Here is a 20,505-nt window from a genome sequence, read left to right as displayed (position 1 = left end):
TTCAACTAAACACTCAATAGCTTGTAACCTGGTGTTCAATAAGCATTTTGAATGGATGAATAAATAACTAGAGACTGAAAGAACACTCAGGGAACTTTAAACTATCATTTTATTTTTTCTTACCATTATAACTGTTTCATTTATATGAGTGCAATTTTTAAGGGTCTCCAAGAAAAGCAAATCCACTGAAGCGGAAACACTGAAGCAGACTTTGAAATTTCTGTGCTGTGGCACTTGTACACATCTCTGGATCATAGTTTTCATTTGTGTATAGTCTCACCATACACTCAATAAGTAGCTTGCTTTAAAGCTTAAAAGTGAAAAAGTAATAATTATTGTTGTAAACATAATTGTACCCTTTCCTCTATAGTAAATCATTTTCCTTATTTATAAGTCATCTTTAGTTATATTTAAATTGAACCTCTCAAAGTTTTGGTGGACCACTTTTGCATAATTTTTGCAAATTTTTTCCTTGAAAAAAGCACCCCAGTCCTTATAGAGGTTTGTTTACAGATCTGGTTTCTAAACATTTATCGAGTTATGGAGGCCAAATAGAAACCAGCTTGCTGAAAGTTACTTCTTCAGTAAAGATCGCATCAGAAAAGATTACCTCATTGTACTATGGCACATTCATGTCAACACAGCCTGGCCTCAAACTTAACTTTTTAATGACTGTGATAAAAGTGTTATTGGAGGTCCCTGAATCCTCCATACCATTTTTATGTTGTCTATGAGAGATCAGAGACTTATTTTCATTTCTCCAAAATATGTGCATTTCTTTACATACTTCCATGTATTTCTTACTTTACGACTTTCTATACAATCCTTAGTCTAGCTTTCGTTTTTTTAATCTGCTTTACTTTTCGGTAAGATAACATTATATGGAGAAAATTTTCCTGACTTTCAATCTAACTTGTATTTCTTAAACTTACTCAATTACTTCCAATTTGTGCAGAATTAAGATAGACTAGAGACTGGAAGATAGAAGGAAGTAATAGCGACAACAACGACTCTCTAGAGTGGGATGTACTGAAATAGAACAATGAATCTTCCTTGTGGAAGGATTCTCAGGAAAACTGACTACCCATCAAGAGAAAAGGTGGAAAGGAATGTGGACCAAATAATGTCTGAGAGTCTCTCCCTTTGAAATTTAAGAATTAGAATTACTTTATGACATTAGTTTTGTTTTCAAATAGGGACTAAAATAATAGGAACTGTTTCAACATTTTATTCTTCATTTTGTGGTTTAATTTTGTATGGTATATATTAATTATTTTATTTCCTTAAAATCCTTATTACTATCTTCCCTGAATAAAATGAACTGGAAATGCTATTTTAGTATCTAGACTGCCCCCTTCTGGCTTTCATGTCAGACTCTATTAATCACTTTAATCCTCCCAAACATACTCTGTACTTTACAACTGTAGGCTCAGTTCAGGGATAATGGTTTCAGTATGTTAATTTTATATATTTTATACAAAAATATGCAGACAGATATTGTGCCAACTTTCCCAAGGGTTTCTGAAGGACAGAACAAGACTCATTTGTAAAACTTCTCTACCGGCACAAAATAATTTGCTCTTTTAAAATTCAAATAAAACCTGTTGTTCACAACAAAATGCCCTGGATCAAATGCAATATTTTCATGGAAAAAGGATAATTAACATTGTAGTTTGTGAAAATTGAAACTTTTGTGTAAAGTTCATTAAATTATTGGTCTTTGTTAGTTATGTCTAATTAGGATGCTTTAATTCCCTTTTAACAGTTGGGTTTCATAGCATTTTATATCCCACTACATTAAGAATTAATTTTTTGGCTTGACACCAATGCTAAATTTGCTTATCCAAACAGAAGCCATGCCAAGGGCTTGAAGGATGATGACAGTAATTAACCCAAATCATATACCAGGAGCTATTCCAATGAAAGTGTCTGTTAAATAGTGTATCTTTTTTTTTTGATGGTGAAACTGATCCGGCAAAGGGCATGTACCACGACCTCCCACAGAGTGTTTCTTGACAGAAATGCCAAAGATGGGCAGGGAAAAACTACTGAACTGATCAAATAGCCATTTCTTATTCTGATAAACAGAATGGGAAGCATGGAGAAATGGGGGCATGCATGTACCTCAGCTCAGAATTTCTAGAGGTCAGTTTGATATTTCATGTATCAAATGACTTGGAATTTAGCGGGTCTCATGCTCTTACGTCCCTACAAGGGGCCATGAGAGATGTATAAACAGAATGAGCATTATAGCAACAGTAAAGTAGGAAAAATCTACAACAGGCGTAAGTTTTGATTTTGTTCAACAAGTCTTAACTTAGTAAAAACATAAAATCTTACATTGCCATATGACAGAATAAAATGTTATTATAGAATGATATTTGAGGTTGGTTATATTTGTTGTTGTTCATTCAGTCGTGTCCGACTTTTTGTGACCCCATGGGCTACAGCACGCCAGGCTTCCCTGTCCTTCACCATCTCCCAGAGCTTGATTAAACTCATGTCCACTGAGTCAGTGATGCCATCCAATCATCTCATTCTCTGTCATCCCCTTCTACTCCTGCCTTCAATCTTTCCCAATATCAGGGTCTTTTCTAATGAGTTGGCTCTTCACATCAGTGGCCAAAGTATGGGAGCTTCAGCTTCAGCATCAGTCCTTCTGATGAACATTCAGGGTTTATTTCCTTTAGGATTGACTGGTTTGATCTTCTTGCTGTCCAAGGGACTCTCAAGAGTCTTCTCCAACACCACAGTTCAAAAACATCAATATTTTGGCTCTCAGCCTCCTTTATGGTCCAACTTTCACATTCATACATGACTACTGGAAAAACCGTAGCTTTGACTGTACAGACCTTTGTTGGCAAAGTAATGTCTGTTCTTTTTATATTAAGTTGAAAAGACCACATGTACATTTTTAAAAACAGTAAGACTGGTTAAGGAGCAACATTTGAATTATGACACCACACATTTTGGAGAAGGAAATAGCAACCCATTCTAGTGTTCTTTCCTGGAGAACCTCCTGGACAGAGGAGCCTAGCAGGCTACAGTCCATGGAGTCACAAAGAGTCAGATAAGAAGACACACACACACACACACACACACACACACATAAAGACTCCAGCAGTACTCACAAGCACCTTAGCACCAGATATCTCTGGAATATAGCATTATGAGTATTTTTCTTCTGTTTCTATTCCTCTGTGTTTTTCTTCTCTCTCCTCCTTTGTCCTTGTTCTTCCTTGTGCTATTCAGTATTTTCCAAATATTTCTTCAGTAATACAATTCCAGAAGAATTGACAGCTCCTTGGTGATGGTTGGAAATGTGTCAAGATTGAGACAGAGGAAGTGTTTTGGCCAGAGTAAGCTTTAGAAGAGGTAAGAAATAACTGGTTCAGTCCAGGGTGGTTGAGATAAACAAGTAGAGATGAAGCAGATGGCAAGTAAGCTTTTTACTGTATGTATCTGGAGCTCAGAAAAGAGGTTTGGACTTGAGAAGTCCATTTTAAAGTCACCCACAGAGAAGAAGTTTGTTGAAACTGGGGTTGGAGGAGATTGCTCAGAAGAGGGGCATACAAAAGGAATAATGACTAGAGCTGAGTGTCATGGAATATAAATGTTAAAAGAAGACAGAGAAACTAATGGAAACCTAGACAGGTGGAAGAAAACACAAAGGTATGATGGTAAGGAAGTCAAAGGAAACATATCTTAAACGAGGGGATGATCAATGATGTTAATTTCTATGAAGAGTTTAGGTGAGATAATTTTCAAAGTATCCCAAGAATACAGCAGTAAGTATTGTACTTACTTTATCAAGGCCCCACTGATGGAAACCCTTTCAGCCAGGTGTTGGAAAGTTCAAGGAGAAAAAAAAGATGGTTTGGCAGAAAAATATTTGGCTACAGAAGGAAGGCAGGAAGTAAGAGGGTAACAACACAGGAATGAGGGTGGAATCATTTTTGTGGTGATAGTATTAATTAAAAGATGAGAAAAATGTGTAGTTCTTTGTGGGCTGATGGGAAAGAGATGCTTGAAAGAAAGTAGATGAAGATTAAAAAAGAGAACAATTGAGGGTCTTAAAATTTGCCATGCAATAAAATGATCCCTTGCATCATTCCTTTAAAGATGGGTTTCCAGAGGTGGAATCTTACAATCTGCATTTTTATCAAGCACTATCAAGTGACTCATCAACAGGAAAGTATGGAAATAATTATAGTTAATGGATGTCTTTTGAGGAAATGGGCAGAATGTGATTCAGATCATAAGGTTATCCTTGGATCTGAGGAGAGAATTATCTTTGGTTTTTATAGGAGAGAGTCAGAAGAGACAGAGTGGAGATGCAGGTAAATGTAGAAGTGTGGTGACTGACGTCCCTGTCTGCTTTGACTTTCTCCATCAGATAGGATGTGAAGACCCCTTCTGAGAGATGCAAGAATTTCTAGGCACTATGAAAACCCACATGGAAGGAAGATACTAATTTATGGTGGATCCACTTTGCAAGGCTTTATGATCTTTTGAAGTAGCAGTCCACAGATAGGGAGCAAGTGTGATCAGGACTGGCTTGTGAGTTCTAATGTTGAAGCTTAATAGAAAGAAAAGGAAAATGATTAAAGTTTAGAATACCACCACCATTTGGGTGAAATGTAATCATGGAGTACAGGCTGAATAATGAAAAGATTCAAGACAGGACATAGATGTGCTTAGTCCTGAGAGTTTTCCTAAACGTGGGACAGTTGATGCTAAAACCAGGGAGACCCCAGGTAGACCAGGATCATCAATCATCCTAGGGAGCATGGATGATAGAAACTTGCATTTTTAAACTGAGAGTCTCGATAGAATAAGAACCAAATATAGTGAGACTAACTGAATGTACAATTTAGAAACAGAAGAGGCTACATTATGGCCAGAGGCTGAAATAATTAGAGTTGGGTTTGCAAAGGTGGATTAGTTCCAGGTAATAAGATTCATGGTTTATGGTCATGAAAGTTGATGGCCAATGTAGCATGCAGCTGACAGACTCTAAAAGTATGAAGGTCATGAAGTTGAGAAGAGATTGAGTTTAATACAGTTGTCCTTGTCGGCTATGCCATCCCCTAGAATGGTGGCAGAATGGGGAGGCATGAATTAGCTTGATGCTAGTCTTCTGGTAGGACAGGAGGCAAGGACCTGAGGAGTCACAGATTATGGTACAGCCGGATGGAATTAGTTTAAACCATCTAGGAGTTTGGCTCAAGTTTGAAGGATAATTTTCTAGAAGAAACAATGAAAAAATCAGGCAATATGCCCTGGCTCTAAAATATGTGGGGTATGGAAGAATAAACAATTTCCCTTCCAGAAGATTAAAGAAACAAAGTTAGGTTGCTGTTAATGAAGCAGATGAATATGCAAAAAAGGGATTAAGAATGTATAACTTTTAAAAACTGTTTAGTTGATCTAAAAATCTAAAGGAAAAAAAGAACATTGTCTTGCTTTATCAGGCCCTTATTGGATCAAAGAAAACAGTTCTCAGTGAGAAAAGAAAAGATTCCTGTTGGTGGGGTAAGTACCAGAATAACTAGCGTTATTTATTACCAACCACTCCCATGTAAGTTTTATTAACAAATGCCATCTATTTTTTTATTGAATTTGAAGGGAGTTGCTATATAATATTTTGGAGAAATTAAAGTAAATGAGCTATCGGACATTAGAGTGATGTTTAATTATTTAGCTATGTATATTCTTATTTACTAAAGATATTTAGCTATATATATTTCACTATGTATATTCTTGTTAGTGACAGTAACTAACATTATTTGAGCACTTATTTTTAAGCCTTCAGGACTGTGCAGGTACTTTGCTTGTACTTATAAGGTGGCTACTATTATTGTTCCAATTTATAAATGAGTAATCTGAAGATTAGAGGAGTTAATAATTTGAATCAAAGTCATAAAGCTTAGAATATATCACAGTAGGTTTAAATCTAGCTTTTAGTATGACTTTTAATTACAGTAATTTATCATTTTTTAAAAACAATTTTGCTTTTAGGTGAAGTTTTCAGTCATTCTGAAGTATCTTCAAGCCTTCGGCTGGCTCTGGGTGTGGCTGAATGTGGTCACTTGCCTGGGGCAGAATTTGCTGGGAACTGGACAGAATCTCTGGCTTAGTACCTGGGCAAAAGAAGCAAAGCACATGAATGATTTCACAGAATGGAAGCAAATAAGAAGCAATAAATTAAGCATCTATGGATTACTGGGATTAATGCAAGGTTAAAAAAAAATTCTAGCTTTTTTTTTTTCAGTTGCTTTTCTTTTCTTTTTCTAACCTAACTGATCTGGACGCAAGCATAAGGCTTTTTTTTTTTTTTTAATCTACACCATAATATTCAGATACTTTGGGATAATTCAAATACATATATTTTTAATTCATCATATTTGAGAGAGTAAACGGAAACTTGTGTGTGTCAACTACATGACCCATACTAAAAAATTTGTCTCATTTAATCTTGCCAATAAGTATTTAGAAAGGTATCATTATCCCCATTTTATAGCTGAGAAAATGGAGGTTTATCTGTTAAGTCATTCAGGACTCAAAGTCTTGACTACAGGGCCATTCACCGTATGTGGGAAGCTTGTGACTGATGTGAAGATCAGTCAGTGAGTCTGTTAAAAACTGCATTGTAAGTGAAGTTTACTACTACATGGCAAGCAGTATTTGTATAAAATAGTATAAGATGACACTGGGAGGATTTAGAGCAGGGGAAAGCTATATTTGGTTGAGAAATTAAGATAATTCCCAAGGCATAGTTGGCATTTGAGGCAACACTGAAAAGATGGATTGAGTTTTGTCAGAGATCACAGAGAAGGGGAGGTGAGAGATGCAGAGAAAGATGTTCAGAAAGACGGATAGGAAAGGTGAGGGGGATAGAGGCACAGCTGAGGATGCCAGTCTGAGTCATCTTCAGGTAAGTGATGGGGCAGTAGAGGAACAGAAAGGTAGTTTGAAAATGTGTTAAAGATGATGGTTGAAAAGGCAAGTGTAAAACTTCGGGGAAAACATGACAGAATTCGGAATTATTTTTCAGAGTATGAATAAATTTGGTGTGATGAAAAAACAGATGGATTTTTATTGGAGGGACTAAAGTCAGAGACCAGGGAGAAGTTGGGATCAGTAGAGATAAAATTAATCAAGTATTTTCAGGCGTCTAGATGAGAGATAAACTAGTACAAAAAGGTCTCTTATCTGATCCATCTCCTTGTCACTAAAAGCATCTAGTCCAGTGCTAACCAATGGGTAGGGAATGGAATAAGACTAAATAAAGCATGAATGGAGGAAGGGTCAGAGAACTGCAGTGGGGTTGGAGAAAAGGGGTGGATAGCAAAGACATTGCGGTGAAAAGATATATAAGATTTATTGTGTGTAAGAAGAGAGCATCACTTGAGATTTTGAAGTTCGAGTAATTGGGAAAACAATGAAGACAAAATTAAAGAAACCAGTGGGGAAGAGTCTTAAGTGATAGAACAGAGAAATTATGAATTCAATTTGGAACACCTTTAGTGGGAAGTGTGGATATATTTTTCTGCTGTTTTTCCCCCCAGTAAGCAAAGTAGATTCACACTGTCCTTCAAAGAAGTTAAGTGATTTGAAAGAGGAAGAAGAAAGATTCTCAAAAGTATAGTACTCAAAAGTACAGAACCATTAAAGGAAAGGTTTTTTAAATTAGAGACAATCTTTGTGTATTTATAAGGAGAAAAGAGGATAACGTGAAGGAGAGCAATAAATAAGAAATAACAAATCAGCTACATAGAAGTCTTGCTATCTAAGGATATGCATCAGGGAAAACAGAAAGAATACATGCTTTTGGTAACAGAAGATGAGGATAACATTTAAAAGTATGTGACTCAAGGCCTTGCTTTGTTTTCTACTCTCCTATCTTATTTTTTTATTATGTCCCCATAGTACTAGCTATAAGTATCTCCATGGAAAGTAAACAAATATTTTGAGGCAAATTTATGCTTGGTTTGTCATTCTGTTACACTCATTGGGAAAAGAGTTTTTATGTTAATAACTAAAACGAGATTCAGAGACTTGGAATGTGCTTGGTTCTAAACCAGTGAGTCAAGTTTATTGGCTTGTGGTTTGCAACTCAATGAGGTGAAGGTAGATTTAGAGATATAGCAATAGAATGCTGAGCAGCAAAAGAAATATCCCATATACATCTCTATACCTGTGTCTATCATCATATATAGGAGAGTTAAACTCTTACCAACCTACTGAGCTCCTGTTACAGTTTTAAGGGAGATTCAGTATCCTTTGGAGAATATTTTAAGTGACCAAATACTGTTATTTTCCTATACTAAGCAAGGTATGCAAGTTTAGTATTCAAAATTTTACTCATTTACTTTAATTAACTGTCAGGAGGTGTAAAAATTATTTTGTAATGAAAGTAACAGATTATATACAATTTAATCAAAAAGGTTTTTTCATGACTGAATTTTTATTTTTTACATTTAAAAATTTAAAGTTTTGACTTACTATTAAATGTAACTGTTATAAATTTTAAATTATTTCATAAGAAGTGAAACTCTATAATTCCTGATTTTATTAGTGGTCCACAGCTGCATCCTCTGGAACCTGACCCAATCAAAAGTAGGCTGTATTCACTGATATCATAAAAGCTTACATTACTTTTTGAGCTTTAAAGCATAAATAGCACTTTCACATGTTAATACCAGAGGCCTGGTATGAATAATATAGAAGGCTAACATTCAAACAAAACTGGAGTACTGAAGCAGAAAATACTGCATCTATATTTTATAACAATGATAACGATCCTACCTTATCTTCTGAAAAAGAAATAGCCCTAAACATTTTATTTCTGGTTCTCAGCTATGGGCTGAATCTCTGGAACACTCTGGACACCCCTAATCGATTGTGTTTTATGCCCCCTTGTTAGGACCTTCTTTTCCAGCCCAATGTGTAAAATATAGACACCTTATTTTCAAAGTGGAGTGTTTAAGGAGTACACTGCTACTTCCTATTTGAGATGAATGAGTGGATCATTTACTTTACTTACCTTGCAGAATTCCACTGAAATGGCAGTGAAGAAATCCAAACGTAAAGGGTTCAGGGGATTTCACAGTGATGAATTTCTACGTAACCGATTATACTGATAATCAAGGTAGAAGAACCTGTAACCAGGAACAAATACTAGATGAAGCTGTAAAACATACTGAGTGGTTCAGTCTATCCACTGGGGAAACACAAGTACAAGGAGTAAGATTAAGTAGCATAGAAATAATCCAAGTGGTTCACTAGAGCTTTGTTCTGGCCTGCCAGCCTCTCCTACAACCCCCGCCCGATCCCCAGCACTATTCATGTATTATTATATACCAGCTGGCCCAGTAGGAGTACAATGAAAACTAGGAGCTGATGTTTAAAAAGAAAATGAAGGTTACTAGTGTGTGTGACATATATTAAAGATGGCCTCCTTATGTGGCTTTTGAAGAAGTTCCAGCCTGCATGTCTAAATCACCATATCAGACTTGCAATGTCACACCTACTTACGTGGAACTTCCATTCAGAGGAGAGAAATGTTGGGGGAAATTAATGTATGCGCTGGCACACCAAGTACGTCTTGATTAAGCATGTCTTAATTAATTAATTAATTAATTTATATATTTTTATTAAATATTAATTATTAATTAATGTATATGCTTGGTACACCAAGTACCTCTGGATTAAGCATGTCTTTATCTCGCAAGTTTAAACTGGTCATGATGGATGGTCATGCATTTTAATCAAGTGAACAGTATAAATAAGAGCTCACAAATAGAACAGTGGAACCAAGAAAGTAAAATACTCATACTCACTCAGTATATAAGAGAAGCTTAAAATATCTAACTACTATCTTTAGATATTCAAATGGCAGAAGCAGAGCAAGTGCAGAATGTGCTGAAATAAGGTCAATCTAAGAACAAGAAAGTTCTTAAAAATTTTAAAGAATTTAAAGAGGTTGTACAAGTGTGAGAAGATAAATTGGAGGAGATAGTCCCAGATGTACAGCATCAGAAACAGATGGCAAATGATAAATAAGGAGAAATTAGAGTAACAATCCAGGATGTTCAACATCCCTATAGTAAGACTTTCAGTAAATGCAGATAGAAATTATCAAATATATAATATGTAACAACATTTTCTGTAATTGAGGAAAATTGAAGCCTGTCCCCACAAATGTTCCAGTTTAGAGCAGAAATACAGGGGGTTCCAAGATAGTACTTTGTGTTGCAAGAGGAGGGGGCAAAAGAGGATAAAAGAAATAATAGAATGTCTGATGAGTTCGAATATATTCAAAAGAATTTTGCTGACTATTGAACTGTTTGGGAATAGATGAGTTCTTGTTGCATAGAAAAATAGTGGTACAAGCATTGTAAATGTAGTGAACTTCATGAATATTATGTTTAGTGGTAATGTAAACACTGAATATTTGAGGGGGAAAAGGGCAACAACCTATTTTTAGAAGGGCTAGAAAGTGTGGGGGATTGAGGTAGGAAAATAATAGGAAATATTTAAGAGTAAGAAATTATTTAACAGTCGTGTGTGATGTTATTCAAACTAGAACTAGCTAAAATAATTTGAGGTGGTCAGGGTCAACTATTTTTGTTTTGCTTTGTTTTACACATTATACCTATAAGAATCATGTTGCCAACACACTTTTATTAACAATTTTATATAGTAGAGATCAACAAAGTAATTGTGTATCCCAGAAGACTCAAAAGCAAATGTCTCAGATAACATGAAAGTTTATTGATGCCTCAAAGGGAGAAGTCCAGGCACAAGTCTTTAAACTCACTTGATCCAGGGGGCTTAAACTAAGTATCCACTACTCTTTATCAGTTCTACTCATTTTCCTTATTGGCTTAATCCTTAAGCTTCACATGGTGATGGAGATGTTATCTTTCAAAGAATTGCCCTCCATAGAAACCCAGGAAATTACTCTCCTTGAAACAACTGAGTTACATATCCATCTTTGAATCAATCATTATAACCAAACATCTCTTCTTCCAACCTTACAAGTTCCCAAGTCAGCGATTCTTTGTCCTTTCATTTCTCCTTGCACACCTGGATAGCTCTTTTCTGAGCTTGCCTCTTTCTTGTTATATTCAGTATTTTGTCTAACACAGCTCGCAATCGTCAATAGATGCTGTTAACTGTTTTTTAACCTCTTCCACTAAAGCTACATGTTGATTATATTTTCTGACTTTTTAGTTTGTCAAGAACAACCCTTCCACCAACCACATCTCTGTAGCTTGACAGACCAAAAAGTTTTATTCCTCACTCACACCACTTGTGCATTGTTGATTAGGAAGGGGATTTTTTCTGATTCTAGAGCCCAAGTTGGAAAAGCAACCCGACCTTTTTTTTTTTTTTAAACTTTGGCAGGCACTGTGCAAAGGGAATAGGAGCTTTAGCAGATCTGACTCCAACAATTAAATGCTCTAATCTGGAAGTATCATGTGTTGTTTCTCCCTCAATGTATTGTTCAGAACTATTTCTTTGGTGTCTCCAATCACAAGGGGGCCAAAAAGTATAATTCTACCATGGACCTAGAAGCTAGGAGACCTGAAACTATTTGCCTAGTAGCACCAGTGACTACCATTGTCCCTCAAGACATTATAAAGTTAATAGGTTGCTAAAATTCTATCCACCTGCTTGATCTCATCTTCAGAGCATTTCTCTAGAAGCTATGCTCAAAAATAAGAGAGCCCTGCTCTGATACCCCATCAGAGCATCTGTATTTATTTTCAGCGTGCCATGTACATTTATGCTTAGTTTGGTCCAGAGTTACACATTCTAAAGTTTGATACTTGAGTTTTCCATTAAAAATAAATTCTATGATATGCAATTTCTTGAGTGTTAAAATTTGAAGTTGAAGCTGTTAACATGTCCCTGATAGCAATTTGTGTTTAGGTCTCTGTGTGTGCTCTGGAGCTTATGTAGTCACCAGGGGATCCTTGGCTGCCTCTCGAGTTTTGCATGCTCAGCTATTGGACAATGTGCTGCATCTCCCACTCCAGTTTTTTGAAACCAATCCCATAGGCCAGGTCATCAGTAGGTTCACCAAGGTAAGGAAACCCAATCTTATTAGATAGCATATGTAAATAAATGATGACCCACATTTAGTACTTTGTAATCTCATTTGTGAAAAGTATCATTCTCAAAAAATGAGATTATGTTCAGTGTAGATTTCATTGTTTAATTTCTAATTCTTGGGACATTCCTAATTGATGTATAACAGAGTCACATCTCACACACAGAATTAAAACTCTTAAAAATTGTTGAAAGAATCCAAGAAGTGCATGTGCTGTGGTGTCTATAGCTCCAATTCTTAACACACATTTAGTTTGAGAATCAGTGGTTCAGACTGAGAAGGGGAAGAATATGTAAGTCTATATTGAGATATCTGGATTTTAAGCATTGTACCTTTTAAAAAATATCTTTCTTTCTTTCTTTATGTGGCTGCATTGGGTCTAAGTTGCACTGTGCAAGATTTTGCATTGCAGCCCACAGACTCTCTAGTTGAGGCAAGTGAACTCCCTAGTTACGGCACACAGGCTTATTTGCTCCATGGCATGTGGGACCTTAGTTTCCTAACCCTAACCCTGACCACATCCCCTGCATTGCAAAGTGAATTCTTAAGCACTGGACCATCAGGAAAGTCCCTAAGCATGCTTGCTGCTGCTGCTGCTAAGTCGCTTCAGTCGTGTCCGACTCTGTGCGACCCCATAGATGGCAGCCCACCAGGCTCCCCCATCCCTGGGATTCTCCAGGCAAGAACACTGGAGTGGGTTGCCATTTCTATCTCCAGTGCATGAAAGTGAAAAGTGAAAGTGAAGTTGCTTAGTTGTATCCAACTCTTCGTGACCCCATGGACTGCAGCCCACCAGGCTCCTCCGTCCATGGGATTCTCCAGGCAAGAATACTGGAGTGGGTTGCCATTGAAAATACTTTTAAAAAAACCTTTTAAAAAAACTATCAACTCACTAATAACAAATGAGGAATGGATGGAGGTTCCCAGAATGTCTCTGCTTACCTATAGGGTTTTACCCATTGTGTTTACAACTAAGTACTTTTAATTGCACGGTCCAGTAAAATATTATGCAAACCACATAGGTAATTTAAAATTTTCTAGTAGCAACAATAGAAAATGAAAAAGAAACAGTTGAAATAATTATTTATAATAGTATATCTTAATATGTAGAGTATCTGACACAGAATATCTGAATATCTGAAACATTAATGTGTAATAAATGTAAAAATATTAATTGCATATTTTGATTTTTTATTCTTACAAAATCTTCAGAATCTGATTTGTGTTATAGACTTCAGTTATATCTCAATTTGCAGTAGCCACATTTCAAGTACTCAGTAGCCATATATTTGCTAGTGGCTCCTGTATTAGACTGTGCATAACCATAACCTTAAAATATGGCAGTCGTATAAATCAAGTGTCACGTAGTTGTGATTGGGAAATGCAGACTGTTTGATCATAAACATCTTGGGGCTATAAAACCCTCTTAATTGTTATAACTGAAAAATCTGTGGGGGTGAGTTGAAAAGGGCAAAAGTCATTTAAGATTCAGATTGTCACTTTTGGGTAAATGGTTTTATTTTTACACTGAATGATATATGTCTTCCTCCCCTCATTTTAAACCATGAAAAGTTAAAAATAAAGTGATCTGATGTCAAATTTTTCAGGATATGTTTATAATTGATATGCGTTTCCATTACTACATACGGACCTGGGTGAATTGTACCCTGGATGTTATTGGAACAGTTTTGGTCATTGTGGGAGCTTTGCCACTCTTCATTCTGGGGGTTATTCCCTTGGTTTTCCTTTATTTCACTATACAGGTAAGTTCATGGATTTGTATGTTTTAATAACTTCCAAGTTCACAGTCAAATGCTAGTTGGGCTTCCCTAATGGCTCTGATGGTTAGGAATCTGAGGAAGAAGAGAAAGGAAGAGGATTGGGTAGGAAGTCTTGGACTGCAGAACAGTTTCATAAGAGGTTTGGTTGAATGAATGGGAAGTCCACAACCAACACTGCCCATTGATGCTCCCATGTGACCTCTGAATGAGTCTGTTTTAACACTCCTTCCATGCTGAGTCATTTTCTGGGAGCCACCTGAGGGAAAAGTGGTCTCTATTCTAAAATAGGAGTGGATGTGGAAAGGCAGCACCATGCTCTCAGCCAGCAATGTAGCCTGCAACAGGGGAACTGAGTTGTGCATTTTTATGGCCACCACAAAACCTAGGTGTTATTTACATTTTAGCAGAAAGTCAATTTGCCTGAAGATTCAAGAGAGAAACAAATATTCCCTTTTGCCCTGTTACCCTGCTATCAAGAAACTATTGCTAGAAGTACTAAACAGATCTCTCATGATAGCTGTACACCTTTATATTCTAATTAAAATGTAGTCAGCCAATTTGAATTCCAAGATAATGTCACTGGGAGGCTATAGTGTAAAAACAAAATTTCTTAGCACTTGTTTAAATTAAATATAATAGTGTTTTGAGGCTCTTTATATGAAAGGATGCAGTTCTTGTAGTTTAATGTTTTCTCAAAACCCAGATTTTAAAATTCTTATTGGAGTTCACTTTGTCCAAATCAAGCTGTTAATCATTTGCTCATTTCTACATGTCTACTATCATTATTGTTCCTATTTCTTATGATGCCCCTCTTCTCTCTGCCACCTGGATCTTACTTACCCTTTATGCATAGGTTATATTCTACTTTCTGTGTGAAGCATTCTCTACCAAAACTGCAAAGATATGACTTATGAAGGTATTACGGACTTACTATACTATATTATTATAGTATATTATTGTATTATGCTATATTATTTTGTAGGCTGTTTTGTTTTTGTTTTATTTTTTAGTGGACCTAAAATTGTCTCCTCAATAAGACTGTAAGTTCTCTGGGACAGAAACTATGTTTTATGGTTTAGAAAATAACCAAGAAGTTGATGAATGATGTTGAGAATCAATTGTATCTGCTTAAAAAACCAAAAACAACAAAACGTATCACAAGTGAAAATTTTGTGGTTGATGCAGTATAATAGGGTGACTAGGAATGGAAAAGAGTCTAGTAAGCATGTTTTGTGAAGGGGAACTTAGCAGGTTGAGCCCCGAACATAGACTCAGGAGCCTCAAATTTAGTCACTTTCTTGACTCCTGTGCTTCATACATCACTTCCCTTTCCAATTTTCATTTCTTTCACCTGTAAGATAAGAAGTTTGCTTTAGATCAGTGCTACTCAAAGTGTGGTCCCTGGACCCATGAACCTATTGAATCAGAATCTCCAATTGTACCTCTCCTTTTAAAAATATCATATTTTGCAAGCAAGTATGTATAATTTTTATTTATCATACTCTAACAGAGCTGGGGTGGGGGGATGAAGAATCTCTCAGGTTGGGGCCCAGAAATCTGTGTTTTATAATCCTTTGGTAATTTCTGCTGAAGTTTGAGGAGCATTAATCTAGATCAAAGGTTCCTAAGCTCAGAGCTCTGTATAATTTTATGGAGAGACTCCAGGGCTTCAACAATTCATTGAACTTCTATGAAATTCTCTTTGGGACAATCTCTTAAGTCCCCTGGCAGGCTCAGAATGCCATCATCCTTTGTATTCTACAGAACACTTAGCATAGAGCAGAGCTTGTAAACTCCAAGACGACAGACCACATGTGGCTTCAGATATGTTTTCACTTAGCTAGCTCAATGTTTTTACCAAAATGAAGACATTTTTAAAATCAGGAATTTTACATAAAAGATTTTCCTGAAAAAAATTGCAAGATACGGCAACTCTTTATTTTCACTTCCCAGTTTGTAGCAACTATTTGGGGCTGATGAATGGTGGTCCAGTTAACTCAGGCTTACTCCTTCTAGCTCTCCACAGTCCACTCATCCCAATCGTCCAGAGGGGAAGCACCGATCATAATTGTGGCCATGTTGAAATTTTTTAGTGGAAAAAATTTTCCATAATTATAGTTAGGTATAGGTGGCTCAGATGGTAAAGAGTTTGCCTATAATGCAAGAGACCTGGGTTTGATCCCTGGGTCAGGAAGACATCATGCAGAAGGGAATGGCAGTATTGCCCAGTGTTGTCACCTGGAAAACTCTAAGGACAGAGGAGCCTGGTGGGCTACAGTCCATGGGATTGCAAAGAGTTGGACATGACTGAGCGACTGAACACATTCACTATCACAAAAATATTGTTGTTTGTACACTTGGTAGGCTTCCTTCATTTAATGGGTTAACCACCTAGCCATGCTTTCAGCTATTTAACATAGACCTTTTTCCACAGTAGGTACTCAATAGGGGTTGTTTGAGAGCATTCAGTTCAGTTCAGTTCAGTCGCTCAGTCGTGTCCGACTCTTTGCGACCCCATGAATTGCAGCACACCAGGCCTCCCTGTCCATCACCAACTCCCGGAGTTTACTCAAACTCATGCCCATCGAGTCGGTGATGCCATCCAGCCATCTCATCCTCTGTCATCCCCTCCTCCTCCTGCCCTCAATCCCTCCCAGCATCAGGGTCTTTTCCAATGAGTCAACTCTTCGCATGAGGTAGCCAAAGTACTGGAGTTTCAGCTTCAGCCTCAGTACTTCCAATGAACACCCAGGACTGATCTCCTTTAGGATGGACTGGTTGGATGTCCTTGCAGTCCAAGGGACTCTCAAGAGTCTTCTCCAAGACCATGGTTCAAAAGCATCAATTTTTCAGTGCTCAGCTTTCTTCACAGTCCAACTCTCACATCCATACATGACCACTGGAAAAACCATAGCCTTGACTAGATGGACCTTTGATTTTGCCCAATTATGTTCGAATTGTGCTGTCCAGAATTTGGGCTTTTTACTGTTACTAACACTTTCACTGTTACAAAGGTACATTCCTTCCTTGGGGCTCCTATAAGAAACTTGGTGGTTTAAAACAACAGAAATTTTATTCTTTCACAGCTCTAGAGGCCACAAGTCTAAAATCCAGGAGTAGGCTTCTGTTGACTTCTGGTGACTGTCTGTCAGTGACCCCTGGCATTTTCCTTGACTCCCAGGTACCTCACTCCAATCTTATCCTCCATGGTTTTCTCCCTATGTCTGTGTCTTCTTCTCTATTTTTTATAACAACACTCAGACTGGATTTCAGGCCAACCCTAAGGATCTCATCTCAAGATATTAATGACATCTGCTAACATCCTCTTTCCAAATAAGGTCATATTCACAGGCAATGGAGGTTAGAACTTGAACTTAACTTCTGGGGGCTGCTCATTAGCCCACTACACACATATCTTGCCATTTTCATACTGATGAAGAAATTTTGGCTACATCTTCAAGACCACCTCTTTCTGTTTTCCTGTTAGAGATACTACATGGCGAGCTCTCGGCAGATTCGACGATTGGCAGGAGCATCTCGCTCTCCAATCCTTTCCCATTTTTGCGAGACTCTGCTGGGACTGTCCACTATCAGGGCATTTGGACATGAACAGAGGTTCATCCAGCAAAACAAAGAGGTGGTAAATGAGAACTTGGTCTGTTTCTACAACAATGTGATTTCAAACAGGTAAGTCATATCCACATACCTAATTCAGGACTAGTCCCTTCTTGGATATTTTGTTTATTGACCTCTAAATAAAGTATTTTTAGTAACATTTCATCAAAAATATTAAAACCTTAAATATTTCTAGTATTTAATACACATTTACATTAAAGTATATCTACTTATATCCATATGAACAGTCCATGCTACTTATGTGAATATAAGGTCCTATGTTTTCTGAAAGTTACACAGGATGCTATAAAAATTACTAAAGATATGATTCTATATTGTATTTATGTTTGTAAGTGGATATTATTTGCATACAATAGTTTATAATATTTTTAATTTGAAGCTATTCTTCTGGTGGGGGGCAATGTTAAATAGTAGTTGGGCACATTTTAACTTTTAGAGATTAATTTTATTGTATAAAATGTGTATATAATGAGAAAGGTAAGTGATTTTTCAATGAGATTTTAAAATAAATGCATCATTTAAGCTGGTGTTCTTTCCTTTTTCTTTTTAATTCTGATTAAGTTTAAAAGCAAAGTTCTGCAAAAGTAAAACATATTTTTATGCAGAGAAATTCTTTATCGTCATTGCAACCATCCTATGTTTGATTGAGTCCTAAGTAAGTGAGAAAAAAATAGAAAGCAGCTATTGATGTTTATGTCTTCATTTCCCAGAGGAGAGTTCATATTGAGTGCACCAAAACTTTTGCATCTCATTTCAGGAATATTTTCCATTATTTCAGGTGGCTGTCTGTTAGACTTGAATTTCTTGGCAACTTAATGGTGTTCTTCACTGCAGTGCTCACTGTGCTGGCTGGCAATTCCATAGATTCAGCAATAGTTGGTTTGTCTATATCCTATGCCCTAAATGTAAGTAATAATGATTGTGTGGTATATGACATGTTTATAATCCAATTAATTAAGCTCTCTTCTTTTCCCTGTCTGAATGAAAGATGGTAGTAACTAAGTAATGAGAGACAAATCTGGATTACCCTGGAGGCACATTTCTTTTTCTCTTCTGCTACTAGCAAAATAGCTGGCTCGGCAGTTCTAAGGTAGCTCACAGAAAGAAAAGGCTGATCCCCAAGACTCAGGGCTGGAGGACCAGGATCCTAGTGTTGCATCATTACCCAGACATTTCATCCTCTCCTATCCTTATAGACTGTAAAGTGTAACAAGGATAGGGGGCTTCCCAGGCAGTGCTAGTGTAAAGAAACTGCCTGCCAATGCAGGGTAGAGGTTAGAGATGCAGGTTCAATCCGTGGGTCAAGAAGATCCCCTGGTGGTGTGACAACCCACTCAAGTATTCTTGCCTGGAGAATCTCATGGAGGGAGGGGCCTGGAGAGCTACGGTTCATAGGGACACAAGGCAAAACTGGAGCAACTTAGCATGCACGCACACAAGGGTAGGGCCTTTCTCTACCATGCCCTGTCCATCTATTATGTTGGGGCAAACATAATTGTGGCTTCAGACCATGAATTTTAAATCTTTGTAACCAGGCTCTGCTGCTGCTGCTGCTAAGATGCTTCAGTCATGTCCAACTCTGTGTGACCCCATAGACGGCAGCCCACCAGGCTCCTCTGTCCCTGGGATTCTCTAGGCAAGAGTACTGGAGTGGGTTGCCATTTCCTTCTCCAACTAGGCCCTTCTAACACATCTTTATTAATCAAAACAGGAACCTTTACAATCAATGTATTTTTGCCAATGAGAAATAAGTTTGTTTATTCCTGTAGCATAAAACTCCATGCTTCAGGATTTGACGAACTCTTGGAATGCATTTGCTGCCTCCTGCTGGTTGTGGACGCATTTTCCCAGCAAAAAGTTGTGGAGATGCTTGAAGAAGTGGTAGTCGATTGGCAAGAGATCAGGTCAATAAAGTAGATGAGACAAAACTTCATAGCCCAGTTAGTTTAACTTTTGAAGCATTGGTTGTGTGACATATGGTAGGGCATTGTCATGGGGAATCGAGCCTTTTCTATTGATCAATCCTGGCTGCAGCAGTTTTTGGTGCATCTCATCAATTTGCTGAGCATATTTCTCAGATATAGTGGTTTTGCCAGGATTCAGAAAGCTGTAGTGAATCAGACTGGCAGCAGACCACCAAATAGTGACCATGACCATCTTTTGATGCAAGTTTGGCTTTGGGAAGTGCTTTGAAATTTCTTCTTGGTCCAACCACTGAGCTGGTCATCACCGATTGTCTATAAAATCCACTTTTCATCACACATCACAATCTGACGAAGAAGTGGTTTGTTGTTGTTGCCTAGAATAAGAGGAGATGACACTTCCAAATGGCAATTTTTTTGATTTCTCGTCAGCTCATGAAAGTGAAAGTCACTCAGTCATGTCCAACTTCTTGAGAGCCCATGGGCTATAGCCTGCCAGGCTCCTCTGTCCATGGGGTTCTCCAGGCAAGAATACTGGAAGAGTTGCTATTCCCTTCTCCAGGGGTTCTTCCCAACCCAGGGATCGAACCCAGGTCTCCTGCTTTGCAGGCAGATTCTTTACCATCTGAGCTACCAGGGAAGCTCGTGAGCCACCCACTTACTGGACATTTTTACCTTTCCAATTTGCTTCAAATGCCGAATGACTGTAAAATGGCTGATGCTGAGTTCTTAGGCAACTGCTCATGTTGTTGTAAGAAGATCAGCTTTGATGATCTTCTCAATTGGTCCTTGTCAACTTCCCATGGCCAGTCACTATGCCCTCATCTTCAAGGCTCTTGTTTCCTTTGCAAAACTTCTTGAATCACCACTGCAGTGTATGTTTATTAGCAGTTCCTGGGTCAAATGCGTTGTTGATGTTTCAAGTTGTCTCCGCTGCTTTAAAACCCAATTTGAACTCGAATAATAACATTGCTCAAATTTGCTCTTTTTCTAACATCATTTCCATAGTCTCAAATAAATGTAAAATAAGCAGCAAATAATA

The 20,505-nt window shown here is 37.4% G+C and overlaps 1 protein-coding gene across 1 annotated transcript in view; it reads left to right on the top strand.

Moving 5' to 3' along the window:
• Window positions 1–20,505, top strand: part of LOC122687357 (multidrug resistance-associated protein 1-like) — a 91,123-nt gene that overhangs the window by 58,525 nt on the left and 12,093 nt on the right. The window contains exons 17-22 of the mRNA XM_043892794.1: window positions 5,475–5,535; window positions 6,022–6,241; window positions 11,944–12,098; window positions 13,732–13,887; window positions 17,393–17,592; window positions 18,320–18,446. Coding sequence (XP_043748729.1) covers window positions 5,475–5,535; window positions 6,022–6,241; window positions 11,944–12,098; window positions 13,732–13,887; window positions 17,393–17,592; window positions 18,320–18,446 — 919 coding nt within the window. The remainder of the gene's footprint in view (window positions 1–5,474; window positions 5,536–6,021; window positions 6,242–11,943; window positions 12,099–13,731; window positions 13,888–17,392; window positions 17,593–18,319; window positions 18,447–20,505) is intronic.

Source organism: Cervus elaphus, chromosome 31 (genome assembly GCF_910594005.1).
Source record: "Cervus elaphus chromosome 31, mCerEla1.1, whole genome shotgun sequence".
In the NCBI taxonomy this organism is placed as follows: Eukaryota; Metazoa; Chordata; class Mammalia; order Artiodactyla; family Cervidae; genus Cervus; species Cervus elaphus.
The sequence above is the reverse complement of the archived record's forward strand: the minus strand, read 5'-3'. Positions and strand labels throughout refer to the sequence as shown.